The sequence below is a fragment of the Bos indicus x Bos taurus genome, chromosome 21 (assembly GCF_003369695.1).
Source record: "Bos indicus x Bos taurus breed Angus x Brahman F1 hybrid chromosome 21, Bos_hybrid_MaternalHap_v2.0, whole genome shotgun sequence".
Classification (NCBI taxonomy): domain Eukaryota; kingdom Metazoa; phylum Chordata; class Mammalia; order Artiodactyla; family Bovidae; genus Bos; species Bos indicus x Bos taurus.
The window spans coordinates 41,503,881-41,517,307 of record NC_040096.1 but is presented as its reverse complement, the minus strand read 5'-3'; the positions used below and the strand labels follow the sequence as shown (position 1 = coordinate 41,517,307).

The 13,427-nt window shown below is 35.5% G+C and overlaps 1 protein-coding gene across 4 annotated transcripts in view; it reads left to right on the top strand.

The window, feature by feature from the left end:
• Nucleotides 1–13,427, top strand: part of STRN3 (striatin 3) — a 107,460-nt gene that overhangs the window by 58,673 nt on the left and 35,360 nt on the right. For all 4 annotated transcript variants that reach the window (XM_027521396.1, XM_027521400.1, XM_027521398.1 and 1 more), the window contains exons 6-7: nt 9,770–9,899; nt 11,087–11,228. In XM_027521396.1, the coding sequence (XP_027377197.1) occupies nt 9,770–9,899; nt 11,087–11,228 (272 nt within the window). The remainder of the gene's footprint in view (nt 1–9,769; nt 9,900–11,086; nt 11,229–13,427) is intronic.

The window sequence follows — 13,427 nt, the reverse complement described above, 5'->3', positions numbered from 1 at the left end:
CAGAATGTTTTCCACTGAGTCGACTCTTGGCATCAGGTGGCCAAAGTATTGGAGCTTCAGCATCAGTTCTTCCATTGAATATGCAGGGTTGGTTTCCTTTAGGAAAGACTGTTTTGATCTCCTTGCTATCCAAGGGACTCTCAAGAGTCTTCTCCAGCACCGTAATTCGAAAGCATCAATTCTTCAGTGCATAGGTTAACATTATTTGTATAACAGGTATTATGAATCTCTTTAGCTTGTTGTTACTACTGTTAACAATTTTTAAAGCATGCAGAGGCTCATCCTTGGTGATCCAGTAGCTAAATCTCCATGATCCCAATGCAGGAAGCCTTGGGATTGATCCCTAGTCAGGGAACTAGATCCCACATGCCACAACAAAAAGTTTGCATGCTGCAACTAAGACCTGGCACAGCCAAATAAATAAATAGATGTTTTTAAAAGAAATGTGTAAAAATTTAAAAAAGTTCTGTAAAAAAGTTCAGATTTAAAATGTTTTTTCCTAAATGGCATCATGGACAAATAAACTTTTTATTTAGGCACTTTTAAAATTTATGTATCTTGAAGTTTTGATGCCAAGAGAATGACTGAAATATCTCTGAAATAGGTGAGAAATTAAAACTTGAGAGTGATTTCATATAGTTTGGAGTTATTTTGAACATCTTGATTTTTAGATTTTTGTTGGAGTGTTTTCAATAAATTTTAATACTACTCTGTGATTAGAATAGTAATGATTGTTCAGTCACTGTTTTGAAAGAAACAAGGCTTTGCATTGTGTTTGGGCTCAGAAAGCTACCAGATCTAGTTTAAATTTTTAGTTATTAAGATAGAATTCACCTGCTATAAATTTCACCCATTAAAGGATATAGTTCTTAGAGTATTCACAAAGTTATTCAGCCATCACCATAATCTAAGTTTTGAAAATTTTCATTGCTCCATAAAGAAACCTTGTACTCATTAGCTGCCACTCCCCATCTTTCCTGTATACCTCTCACTCACCAGTCCTAGGCAACCATTAATCTACCTTGTCTCTCTAGATTTGCCTATTCTAGATATTTTATGTAAATAGTTATTTTGTGAGTAGCTACTTTCCGTTAGTATAGTGTTTTTAAAATCCATGCTACAGCGTGTGTCAGTAATTCATTTCTTTCATTGCCAATACTCTTCTGTGGATATATCACATTTTGTTTATCTATTCTTTGTCCAACTGATGGACTTGCCTGTTGATTCCACATTTTGGAATAATGAATAATGCTGCTTTGAACATCAGTCTGGAAATGTGGACATACGTTTTCAGGTCTCTTGGGTTTATACCTAGGAGTTGAATTGCTAAGTCATACAATAACTCTGTTTACCTTTTTGGTGAATTTCCAAATTCTTTTCCAAAGTGGCTGGACTACATTACCACCAGAAATGTATAAGAATTCCGGTTTCTCTACATTCTCATCAACACGTCTACCAGATATACTTTTGATTATAGTACAGATATAATAAATGCAAGTAGTCAAGCAAGTGGAACTTTTTTCATTTTCTACCATTAGATATTACCTTGAATTTAATAGGTCAGAAGGACAAAGAAAAGGAGAATGGAAAAAATAAAACTAGTTCATGTAGAGCTTAAGAAAACAGTATGTACAGTTTATAAACTAGCATTACTTCATACCTTAGATATATACGTGGTATTATGTTGATAACTTTTAGGTTAACATAAGCCTTTAGTTTTGGGATTTTATTTCTGAGAAGTAAGGTCTGTAATAAAAACAATTTGACATCTAATAGAGTCCTTATTTTCTTTACTCTGGATTTCAGGAATCAAGAGTTTTCATAGCATATGAGAAAAAGCAAGGATATTACTATGCGTTTTAAAAACTAAGTAGTTAATAGGATTTATAAATACTTGGGAGTGCTGTTTAGTTTATCACACCTGAATCTGAGTTAAAGATCCATAGCAGACTATATCTTCTCCTTGTAAAGCTTCTTACCTTTACAAGATTAATAGTTTTTTGTTTTCTGTTGTGGAAAAAAGCACATAACATGGGAGCTACCTTAAAAATTTTTAAGTGCACAGTGCAGTGTTGTTAACTATGTAAGCACAGTATTGTAGAGCACTTCTCTAGAAGCTTTTCATCTTGCGTGACTAAAACTCCATACTCATTAAATAGCGACTCCCTATTTCCTCCTCCCCCTAGTACCTGGGAACCACGATTTGACTTTTTCTGTGAGTGACTACTTTAAGTATGTAAGTGGAAACACACAGTATTTATCTTGCTGTGTCTGGCTTATTTCACTTAGCATGATGTCCTAAAGGTTCATTCATGTAGCATATGACAAGATTTTCTTCTTTTTTTAAATTGTTCTGCTGTCAGTAAGGATTTTATTTATTTATTTTTAAAAATCATTTATTTATTTGCAAAATTTTCTTTAATTGATGGATAATTGTTTTACAATGTTGGTTTCATTTCTGCCAAGGATTTTCTTTTTTATATCTAAATAATAATTTGTTAACTGATTTTACCACATTTTTCTTATCCTTTTATCTGTCCACAGACTTTTAGGTAATAATTGTTGTTAATCAAGGCCAGTTTCCTTCTTAATGAGTATACTTGTATTCAGCTCAGTTCAGTTCAGTTGCTTAGCTGTGTCCGACTCTCTGCGACCCCATGAACTGCAGCACGCCAGGCCTCCCTGTCCATCACCAAATCTCGGAGTCCACCCAAACCCATGTCCATCGAGTCAGTGATGCCATCCAACCATCTCATCCTCTTGTCGTCCCCTTCTCCTCCTGCCCTCAATCTTTCCCAGCATCAGGATCTTTTCCAATGAGTCAGCTCTTCGCATGAGGTGGCCAAAGTATTGGAGTTTCAGCTTCAACTTCAGTCCTTTCCAGCGAACACCCAGGACTGATCTCCTTTAGGATGGACTGGTTGAATCTCCTTGCAGTCCAAGGGACTCTCAAGAGTCTTTTTGGTGCAAAAATAATTGTAATTTTGGACCGTGAATTTTAAATTACTATAACTAGGCTCAAACACATCTTTATTAATCAAAAAGGAACCATTACACTAAACACATTTTTGTCAACGAGAAATAAGGTTGTTTACTCCTATAGCTTAAACATCTGTGTATGGGGATTCAACAAACTATTGGAAAGCAATTTTCTACATCCTGCTGGTTGTGGAAGTGTTTTCCCTCAAAAAGTTGTCAAGATGCTTGAAGTAGTAGTGGTACGTGGTAGTCGGTAGTGGTAGTCAAGAGGTCAAGTGAATGTGGCAAATGAGGCAAAACTTCGTAGCCCAGTTTGTTGCACTTTTGAGACTCTGGTTGTGCAGTGTGCAGTAAGGTGTTGTGGAGAAGAATTGGGCCCTTTCTGTTGACCAGTGTCAGCTGCAGACATTGAAGTTTACTGTATTGCATCAATTTGCTGAGCAGACTTCTCAGATGTAATGATTTCGCCAGGATTCAGAAAGCTGTAGTGGATCAGACCTGTAGCAGACCACCAGAGAGTGGCCATGACCCTTTTTTGGTACAAGTTTGGCTTTGGTAAGCGGTTAAGAGCTTCTTCTCAGTCCACCTACTTTAGCTGGTTGTTGCCTGTTGTCGTATAAAATCCGCTTTTGTCACGTCACAGTCTGATCAGGAAATGGTTCGTTGTTGAGTAGAATAAGAGAAGACAACACTTTTAAAAGGATGATTTTTAAAAATTTCTAGTCAGCTCATGAGGCACCCATTTAATCGAGTTCTTCTACCTTTCCAATTTGCTTCAAGTGCCGAACGACCATAGAATGGTTGACGTTGCTTTCTTTAGCAGGTTCTTGTGTAGTTTAAGAGGGTCAGCTCTGATGCTCTCAGTTGGTCACTGTCAACTTCTGATGGCTGGCCACTACTCCTCTCATCTTCAAGGCTGTCATCTCCCTGCAAAACTTCTTGAACCACTGCTGCACTGGACATGTTATCAGTTCCTGGGCCAAATGCATTGTTGTTGTGAGTTGTCTCCACTGTTTTATGGCCTATTTGAATAAGAAAATTGCTCAAATTTGCTTTTTTGTCTTAACGTTATTCCCATAGTCTAAAATAAATAAAAAACAGCATTTTATGTCATTAGCAAAAATGCACATTAAAATGACGTAAAACGTAACCTCATTCATTTAAGGATGTATTCCAGTATCAGATGGCAAATTTCAATAGTGCAAAAACTGCAGTTATGTTTGTACCAGCCTAATATATTGCAAGTCTGTATTAATGTAGGTGTGTATGGTTCAGCTAGCATCAGGGCCTTTGAAAATTCTAAGAAACATGATCTAATATATTGATAGAGATACCAACAAAAACATATCTATCATATTCTTACTTATAACAGTAAAAATTTGAACCAGTCTTCATGTTCAACAGTAGAAAAATGATAAATTGTAGGCCATATTGTTAGAAATAGTATGCTCTGATTTACCTTTCAACCTCTAGTAGTTGCTCTCTTTCTATTTATTCTGACTGCATCTTGCCATACTTGTGGGGTTCCTTCATTTCTAGAAAATGCACTGACTCCTTTTTACCCTTTTAGTTACCAGCCTTACTCTTGACTTCACTCTATTTTCCCTTCATCTGGATATATAATTTTAAAAATTTTGTTGATGATCTTTTTAGAATGAAAAAGGATAGTAAGCAGATAGTTGGCAAAGAAAAAACTATAAAATTCCAGATGTAGATGTCCACTTAAGCATGGTGAATTAAAGAGACATTTTACTTTCGTGCCTTATCAATCCTCTAAGATGTTTGTTAAAGACTTTTTAAAGATACATTAACATATAAGAGCAGTAAATTGAGTACATAGGAAGAATGAGAAGGATATACTGTCCATCAGATAGGGAGAACTTAATAATTTTGGAATCTGGAAAGAAAAGAAAAAAGCCAATTCACGTCGCAAAATGCCAGTAAAGTTACAAAAGCTAAGGAATTAGCAGTATTAGGTACGTCTGGAGTCAGATGTAGAGGGAGTTATTAATAATTAGTTTCAAGTTTAGGTAAGAGTCAAGTTTCAAATTTATGAAAGAATTTCAAACTCCCTCTTTTTTTAATTTTTATATATATATATTTAAATTAATTTGTATTTTAATTGAAGGATAATTGTGTTCCAGAATTTTGTTGTTTTCTGTCACACCTCAACATGAATCAGCCATAGGTATACATATACTCCTTCCCTCCTGCACCTGCCTCCCATCTCCCACTCCATCCCACCCCTATAGGTTGACACAGAGTTTGAGTTTCCTGAGACATACAGCAAATTCCCATCCAACTCCCTCTTTTGTCCTGTGTAGCCATTTGAAAACCCCTCCCCTATCCCAAAGAATGGTGATATGTTTTCTGGTGAATTCTGATTTCTGACAAATTCCAGTGATTTCTGATTTCTTAAGAAGTAAGGCACCTGTAGGGTGAGCCACTATGTTGAGAACAGGAGGATGATCTGAAAATACCTAGCTGAGCAGTGAGATCTCTTATTTTCTTCTCCTTGGCTTCTGGTATGTTGGCAGCTGATCTTAAATCCTTTCCAAGCAGAAATGTGGTCTATTAATGGTAGAGAAGACTTTCTGATACTGACAGTTGGGATCCGCCAATGAAATGTTTGGGTTTCTGCCCTTTTACACAGATGTGAAGCTAGCTACTTGACAAGCCTCACCCATGTACACAGTATATCCAGTTAGCTTTTCTATGCTTCACTGTTAAATGCTAACGGTTAAGGAAAGACTTTGATGTGAAAATTGGAGACCGAAGGAACCAAATCAAAAAAAGGAGCTCAGAGAAGACTTTGAAAAGTTTACTCTTCTGTAAGCACTGAGAAAACTAATACATCCATAAAACAGTAAGATGTTATTTTGTAAGGTTTGATGAGAAGTCAAAAAAGAGCTAATAGAAATTTTAAAGTGTGGTTTAAATAATTTTTATGTAGAACTTGGATGATAAGGGTAAAAGACTTTCCCAGAAAAGAGCAAAGGGGAAAAAAAGAAAATAGGAGTGAAAAGATAGGAAAATATAAAGATGGGTCCCAGAGGGCTAACATCTGAATAGGAGTGTCAGAGAGAACAGGTAAAATGGTGTTGAAAGGATTATTAAAGTAGTAATTAAAAAAAAATTATGTAATATATTTACAGAATGTATTTCCAAGCATTTTTGTTTCCACATTGAAAGGGTTTTTTCCTGGTTACACTATAAAATTAATTTAAAAAAATCCATACAGGGTCATCATCATGAATGCTAAAAAGAAACATCTCAAGAGTAACAGCATATTAACTTGCAAGTGGGGCAAAGTTTCAGACCCTTCACAATCCCTGGTTGCTTTAATTTCCATTTTCCTAAAGACTAATGATGATAAGCATCTGTGTATACCATACACGTGTCTTTTTTTACTGAAATTTTTTGAATAATCTCTCCATGCTCATTGTTTTTTTGATACTAAGATTTAAGTGTTCTGTATATAGTCCTTCATTAAATGTGTGATTTGCAAATACATTTTCCCAATCTGTAGACTTTTCTTTAAATTATCTTAGCAGTGTCTTTCAAAGAGCAAGGGTTTTTAATTTTGGAACGATTCATCAGTTATTTCTTTTATTGATTGTGCTCTCTTTGACTTTTTAAAATCTTGTGCATGTATTGCTGTGATCAAACACAATTTTAAAAACCTAAAACATGAGTTCTCATTTTCGAGACAGGAATTCATATCCAAGAAATGACAGTACTTAGTTTATTAAGGTTCAGAACAAAACTGTCATGTCTTAAATTTATGATTCTTAAATTTTTCTGTCAATAATGTGCTGATTTTGTCAAATATTTTCTTTGCCTTTTATTTAATCCCCCAATATTGAGACATATTATTGATGTTGAGCTGAAAATTATGTGTTTTGTTGTTATGGTAGTTTTGTTTGTTCTTACTGATTTGCACTTGGAAAAAAAAGTATCTTTCTACATTCAGTTTTTATACAGGTCCTTGAACCATGTACTGCATTAGGCACAGTATAGTAGACCTATTAAGACCCTATATCAAAGTGCTATTAAAAACTAGTCTGAATTGTATGATAGCCTTAATTTAGACTAATAGAACCAGTCAGGGAGAGGGGGAGAAACCTAACTTTTAGACTGTTATTCTTTCGTGACCATGTACTGATCGTATTGGTCAGAATATTTGAGATCATCTAGTTTAATTCCCTTTCTTTGGGATTGGAATGAAAACTGACCTTTTCCAGTCCTGTGGCCACTGCTGAGTTTTCCAAATTTGCTGGCATTTTGGCAGTTTTTCTTCCAATCCCAAAGAAAGGCAATGCCAAAGAATGCTCAAACTACCACACAATTGCACTTATCTCACATGCTAGTAAAGTAATGCTCAAAATTCTCCAAGCCAGGCTTCAGCACTATGTGAACCGTGAACTTCCTGATGTTCAAGCTGGTTTTAGAAAAGGCAGAGGAACCAGAGATCAAATTGCCAACATCTGCTGGATCATGGAAAAAGCAAGAAAGTTCCAGAAAAACATCTATTTCTGCTTTATTGACTCTGCCAAAGCCTTTGACTGTGTGGATCACTATAAATTGTGGAAAATTCTGAAAGAGATGGGAATACCAGACCACCTCATCTGCCTCTTGAGAAACCTATATGCAGGTCAGGAAGCAACAGTTAGAACTGGACATGGAACCACAGAGTGGTTCCAAATAGGAAAAGGAGTACGTCAAGGCTGTTTATTGTCACCCTGCTTATTTAACTTCTGTGCAGAATACATCATGAGAAACGCTGGGCTGGAAGAAGCATAAGCTGGAATCAAGATTGCCGGGAGAAATCTCAATAACCTCAGATATGCAGAAGACACCACCCTTAAGGCAGAAAGTGAAGAGGAACTAAAAAGCCTCTTGATGAAAATGAAAGAGGAGAGTGAAAAAGGGCTTAAAGCTCAACATTCAGAAAACGAAGATCATGGCATCTGGTCCCATCACTTCATGGGAAATAGATGGGGAAACAGTGGAAACGGTGTCAGACTTTATTTTGGGGGGCTCCAAAATCACTGCAGATGGTGATTGCAGCCATGAAATTAAAAGACGCTTACTCCTTAGAAGGAAAGTTATGACCAACCTAGATAGCATATTCAGAAGCAGAGACATTACTGCCAAGAAAGGTCCATCTAGTCAAGGCTATGGTTTTTCCAGTGGTCATGTATGGATGTGAGAGTTGGACTGTGAAGAAAGCTGAGCGCCGAAGAATTGATGCTTTTGAACTGTGGTGTAGGAGAAGACTCTTGAGAGTCCCAAGGAGATCCAAGCAGTTCCTTCTAAAGATCAGTCCTGGGTGTTCATTAGGAGGGACTGATGCTCAAGCTCCAATGCTTTGGCCACCTCATGCAAAGAGTTGACTGATTGGAAAAGACTCTGATGCTGGGAGGGATTGGGGTCAGGAGGAGAAGGGGATGACAGAGGATGAGATGGCTGGATGCCATCACTGACTCGATGGACATGAGTTTGAGTAAACTCCGGGAGTTGGTGATGGACAGGGAGTCCTGGTGTGTTGCAATTCATGGGGTCCCAAAGAGTCGGACACGACTGAGTGACAGAACTGAATTGAGTTTAATTCCCACTGGTAAAGAAATTGAAGCCACAGTGTTTAAATGACATGGCCAAATTCAGGCAGCTAGTCAGTGGAAGAATTGAGACTTCCATTGTGAGAGGAGACTATGTTCAGCAGAAGCTTTCACTGTTCTGTTGCAGCCTCTGTTTTTAGACATTTAAATAACTATTTGAAAACTGTTTTTTGTACATAGATGAGGAATTCAGAGTATAGTTTTAAAATGACTTAATAGTATGGATGTGGGAGTTGGACTGTGAAGAAAGCTGAGTGCTGAAGAATTGATGCTTTTGAATTGTGGTGTTGGAGAAGATTCTTGAGAGTCCCTTGGACTGCAGGGAGATCCAACCAGTCCATTCTGAAGGAGATCAGCCCTGGGATTTCTTTGGAGGGAATGATGCTGAAGCTGAAACTCCAGTACTTTGGCCACCTCATGCGAAGAGTTGACTCATTGGAAAAGAGTCTGATGCTGGGAGGGATTGAGGGCAGGAGGAGAAGGGGACGCCAGAGGATGAGATGGCTGAATGGCATCACCGACTCGATGGACTTGAATCTGAGTGCACTCTAGGAATTGATGATGGACAGGGAGGCCTGGCGTACTGCGATTCATGGGGTCACAAAGAGTCGGACATGACTGAGGCTACTGAACTGAACTGAAAAGATTAAAATACATTATGACTGTTAATCAATTGTAAGAGTGGTTTTGAAACACTTGAATGTGTTTCTTTAGTATATTAATAATCCTGTTTTGTAGGTAAGAAAAATCTGTGAAAAGGTTTGGAATGTTCTATGTCTGATTTGCCATTACTTTAAATCTTAGTAGCCTGATAAATTAAACTTCAGTTTTAGTCCTTAAACAAATGTAGAGCTAAAAGAAATGCTGAGTTCAAGTTGCTTAATTACAATAACTTTTATTTTGAGAAATAATACTACATTTGCCTAGTAACTATAGGGTTTTTACTTTGATGCTGTAATTACTTAAAGTATTACTGTTATAGAGACTTAACATCTTTAACTGTAGAACATAAATGATCTTTCATTTTGGGGTAGAATATTTAGGTAATACATTATAAGTAAGTTTTAATTTGAATTTGTCTACTACCTTCAAGTACTGTTTAAAAATAGGAGACAGAAAGAAATATTTATCACTGGGATATTTTGATTCATCTTTTTCCTCTCTTACAGGACTTCTGGTGATGTTCTTGAGACATTCAATTTCTTAGAAAATGCTGATGACAGCGACGAAGAAGAGGAAAATGATATGATTGAAGGCATCCCAGAAGGAAAAGACAAACATCGGATAAATAAACACAAAGTAAGAATTCTTTTTTCTTATTAACTACAATGTATTTAGTCAGTGTGTTTGGAATAGAAAATTTCAAGATGTCTTAAGTTACATTGGAAGTTATTGATGATTTTTTATTATGTCATTTGAAAGTTTTTTATATAGTTCTTACTAAATTACCCTACATATAGTAGAAATTATTATCTACTGTATTATTAACTAATTGGCGAAAAAAGGGTCTGTTTTTGTGGGACTAGTCCAGTGTTTTGAAACTTTTTTTGGGGAAAAAAAAAAACTGTCCTATCACAGTTAAGAATCACTGCTGTAGAGTATCTCTTGAGGTACAGTAAACACGTGATAAGTTGTAACTGATATGGGCTGATATTCCCACCCTGGGTGAGGGAATAAACTAAGAATTGTAAATGTTTGTGTCAACACTCTTCACTCTTTGTTAAGGATTAATGAGTTTTCTTTTGCGTATAACCTGGGAAACACATTGATGTATTTTAGTGTTGATACAGAGTATTTATAAGAGCAAAAATAGATTAGATGATCCATGTGTGAATTATCATAGTAGTGTACAGTATTTCAACTGTGGTTTTGAATTCCATTGTAGTTCTTTGCGATTTTACAGTAATGTGGGGAAAATTCCAGTTTTCCTCAAAAGCTTCCAGTCTGTAAAAGCAGTTTTCAGCCTGTATGCCACATACTCATGTGAAACATGGGTGAACAGACGTTCTGATTTTTTTTTTTGGTTGTTGTTTTTCTGAGAATCATTACTATAAATTCCACAGCTATTGACTTGCATTACTGTCCTTATTAACTATTGCCGTATCTTTATGAGTTATGGACGATAGGTGCAGTTCTCAGTGAATGAGGTCAATTCAATACAACATACTGGAATGTAAGTGACTGCACAGGTCTTTAATAGAGTTACCTCTAAATCTTTTGTAATTAGAGACGTTCTTTGTGAGGATAATCATATTTGAAGATCAAGATTTTAACCATTCTTACTGCCACATTACTTGCATCACACTGCAGACCACTATTGACAAACCATTTTTTGAGATTGTTGAACTCTCTGGAAAATCTTAAGATTTTTGTTTCTAAATAACCTAAAAATGGGAGTGCAAAAGTAAAGATAATTGTGTGAAAACATAAAGGATACCTTTACAGTTTATCATAAAGGTAATTCTTGGCTTGTGTTCCCTTTATAGATAGGTAATGAAGGCTTAGCTGCTGACCTAACTGATGATCCTGATACTGAGGAAGCACTGAAAGAATTTGATTTTTTAGTAACTGCTGAAGATGGTGAAGGAGCTGGAGAAGCACGAAGTTCAGGGGATGGCACAGAATGGGGTAAGGTGATAAAGAAATACGGGGGTGGGAAAACATCTAGGCCTTAAAGATGTATTTTACTAAATATTGTATGTGGAATGTGTGTATCTGAATGTATGCCGGCAGTTAAACTGAGAGCAAGGAGAAAAGTGGTATTCAATAATTTCAGAGTATTTTGCATCAGTTTATTTAGATTTGGTGGCTAAACTGTTTAATATATGGCTTTTGTTGAATTTTGATTTTTGAAATTTGTCTTGATTTAAAGTTGAAACGTTCAGTTAATTTAGAAATTCAGTTCCTTTCTTCTTAGCAGATTTTTTTTTTAAGCGTGTACACAGTTTTAAACATTCCCATGATTTAATTTGGTAATAGATGTGGGTTTCAAGAAGGTGACTCTCTTCGGTATGCCTGTATGGTATACCTGATCAGATAATACCATACAGGCATACTAAAGAGAGTCATCTTCTTGAAACCCACATCCATTGGGTTGCCAATAGTCAGACATGACTGAGCTCGCATACACACAGTAAAGCTATTAATTCTGAATAATAGCTCTATAATGAACAAGATTTATTGACACTATTAAACTTTATTACATATAACATTCACTGTACAAACGTGTTAAGAGCCTAGCCTTTGGAAGTGATCTACTGCTAATAATAATCCAGCTATAACTAAAAGGGTTAAAACAATTCTATTTATACAGGGTTTAAAAGGCCCATTAGAAAGTAAAATAAAAAGTGTACAAAGAATTTTAAGATAATAGCTGAGGTCCAGTGTGATGTTTCAATTAAAAATGTTCATTCTGTACTTATGGCTGATTTCATATTGTATGGCAGAAATCACAACATGGTTCAACAATTATCCTCAGTTAAAAATAAATTTTAAAAACATGTTAATAATAGACACACCAAAAAAAGTTCATTCAGTCAACATTTAATACCAACATATTCCTGGTAGGGAGAACTCAGCTTTATTGGAGAAGGGTACTAAGTATTTTAATGCATATTTCACATGAATACCAAAATTGCTTAGTTACTAGCACGAGGAATTATCACTAGATTTTTAAAAACTACTTTGGTGATAAGGAGACACACTTCAGTTTATAAAAATGCCTCATGTATATATTTAAGCTGAATATTGCTAATAGCCGGAGAGACAGAACCTGAGAGAGAACGTTTATTGACTGTCCTGATACAAATTGATTACTTAAAAGGTCTGGATTTTATTATCAGCATTCTCTTTGTTTATGATTGTCAAGCCTGATTTTTCAGATCTTAACTTCTCCTAAGTGGAGGGAGAGGAGGCCTATTAATTGAAAATTAAAAAAAAATAATTGCTACAATTGTCTTCTAGACTTTGAATATACATTTTTGTGCTTACTCTTTGAAAATTGCTAAGTTACAGAAGTTTACCCTTCTTAAGAATTAGTCTTGCTCAAGAGGACAGTAAAAATATCTAATTTTCTTCTTTCTTTACTGTGCAACCTATCAATGTTGGAAATACCTTATTTTTCCCAATAGTTTCTAAAGTACTATTTATTTTTTTCTAGATTTAAAAATAATTATAGAAATATATTTAAATTATATAAATATTTAACTATCTTATAATTCATTTGGTTTTTTTGGAGGTTTAGAACCCACAGATAGATACATGTATAGAAGAAAATTAAAAATCATCAGTAACAATGCTATGTAGAGAGAACCATGATTAACATTTATATCTGTGTGTATTTAGCAGGATTTTGCTGTGTGCTGGTTTATAACCCACACTTCCACTTATTATTCTTCTATGACATCATTTTTAATAAGTGCATAATATTCTGTCATTATGTTCGATTATTTATTTATCTGGGCACTAATGATGCTCGTTTAGATTATGAAAGGGAGAAAAAAAGATCGAAAGCAGTTTTCAAACATTTGTGTAGCTAAATCTTGGCACATTTCCATTCTTACTCTCTTCACCTAAAATTGCTGGAAGTTTAACTCTCCATCAGAAGAATATATAAAAATTTCAGGAATTTAATTTGTATAAAATGGCATTACTTCTGTCATAAAAAGTGTGCAGTTGATTAGTCCTTCTGTCCAAAAACTTTTGACTGCAGAGCAGTTTCAAGAGAGGACCTAATTATGACTGTCGATACTTTTATTTACTTCTGCTTATTAATATTTGAGAATGACCTGAATCTTTTTGTGTAATGGAAGTAACCAACAAAGTCTC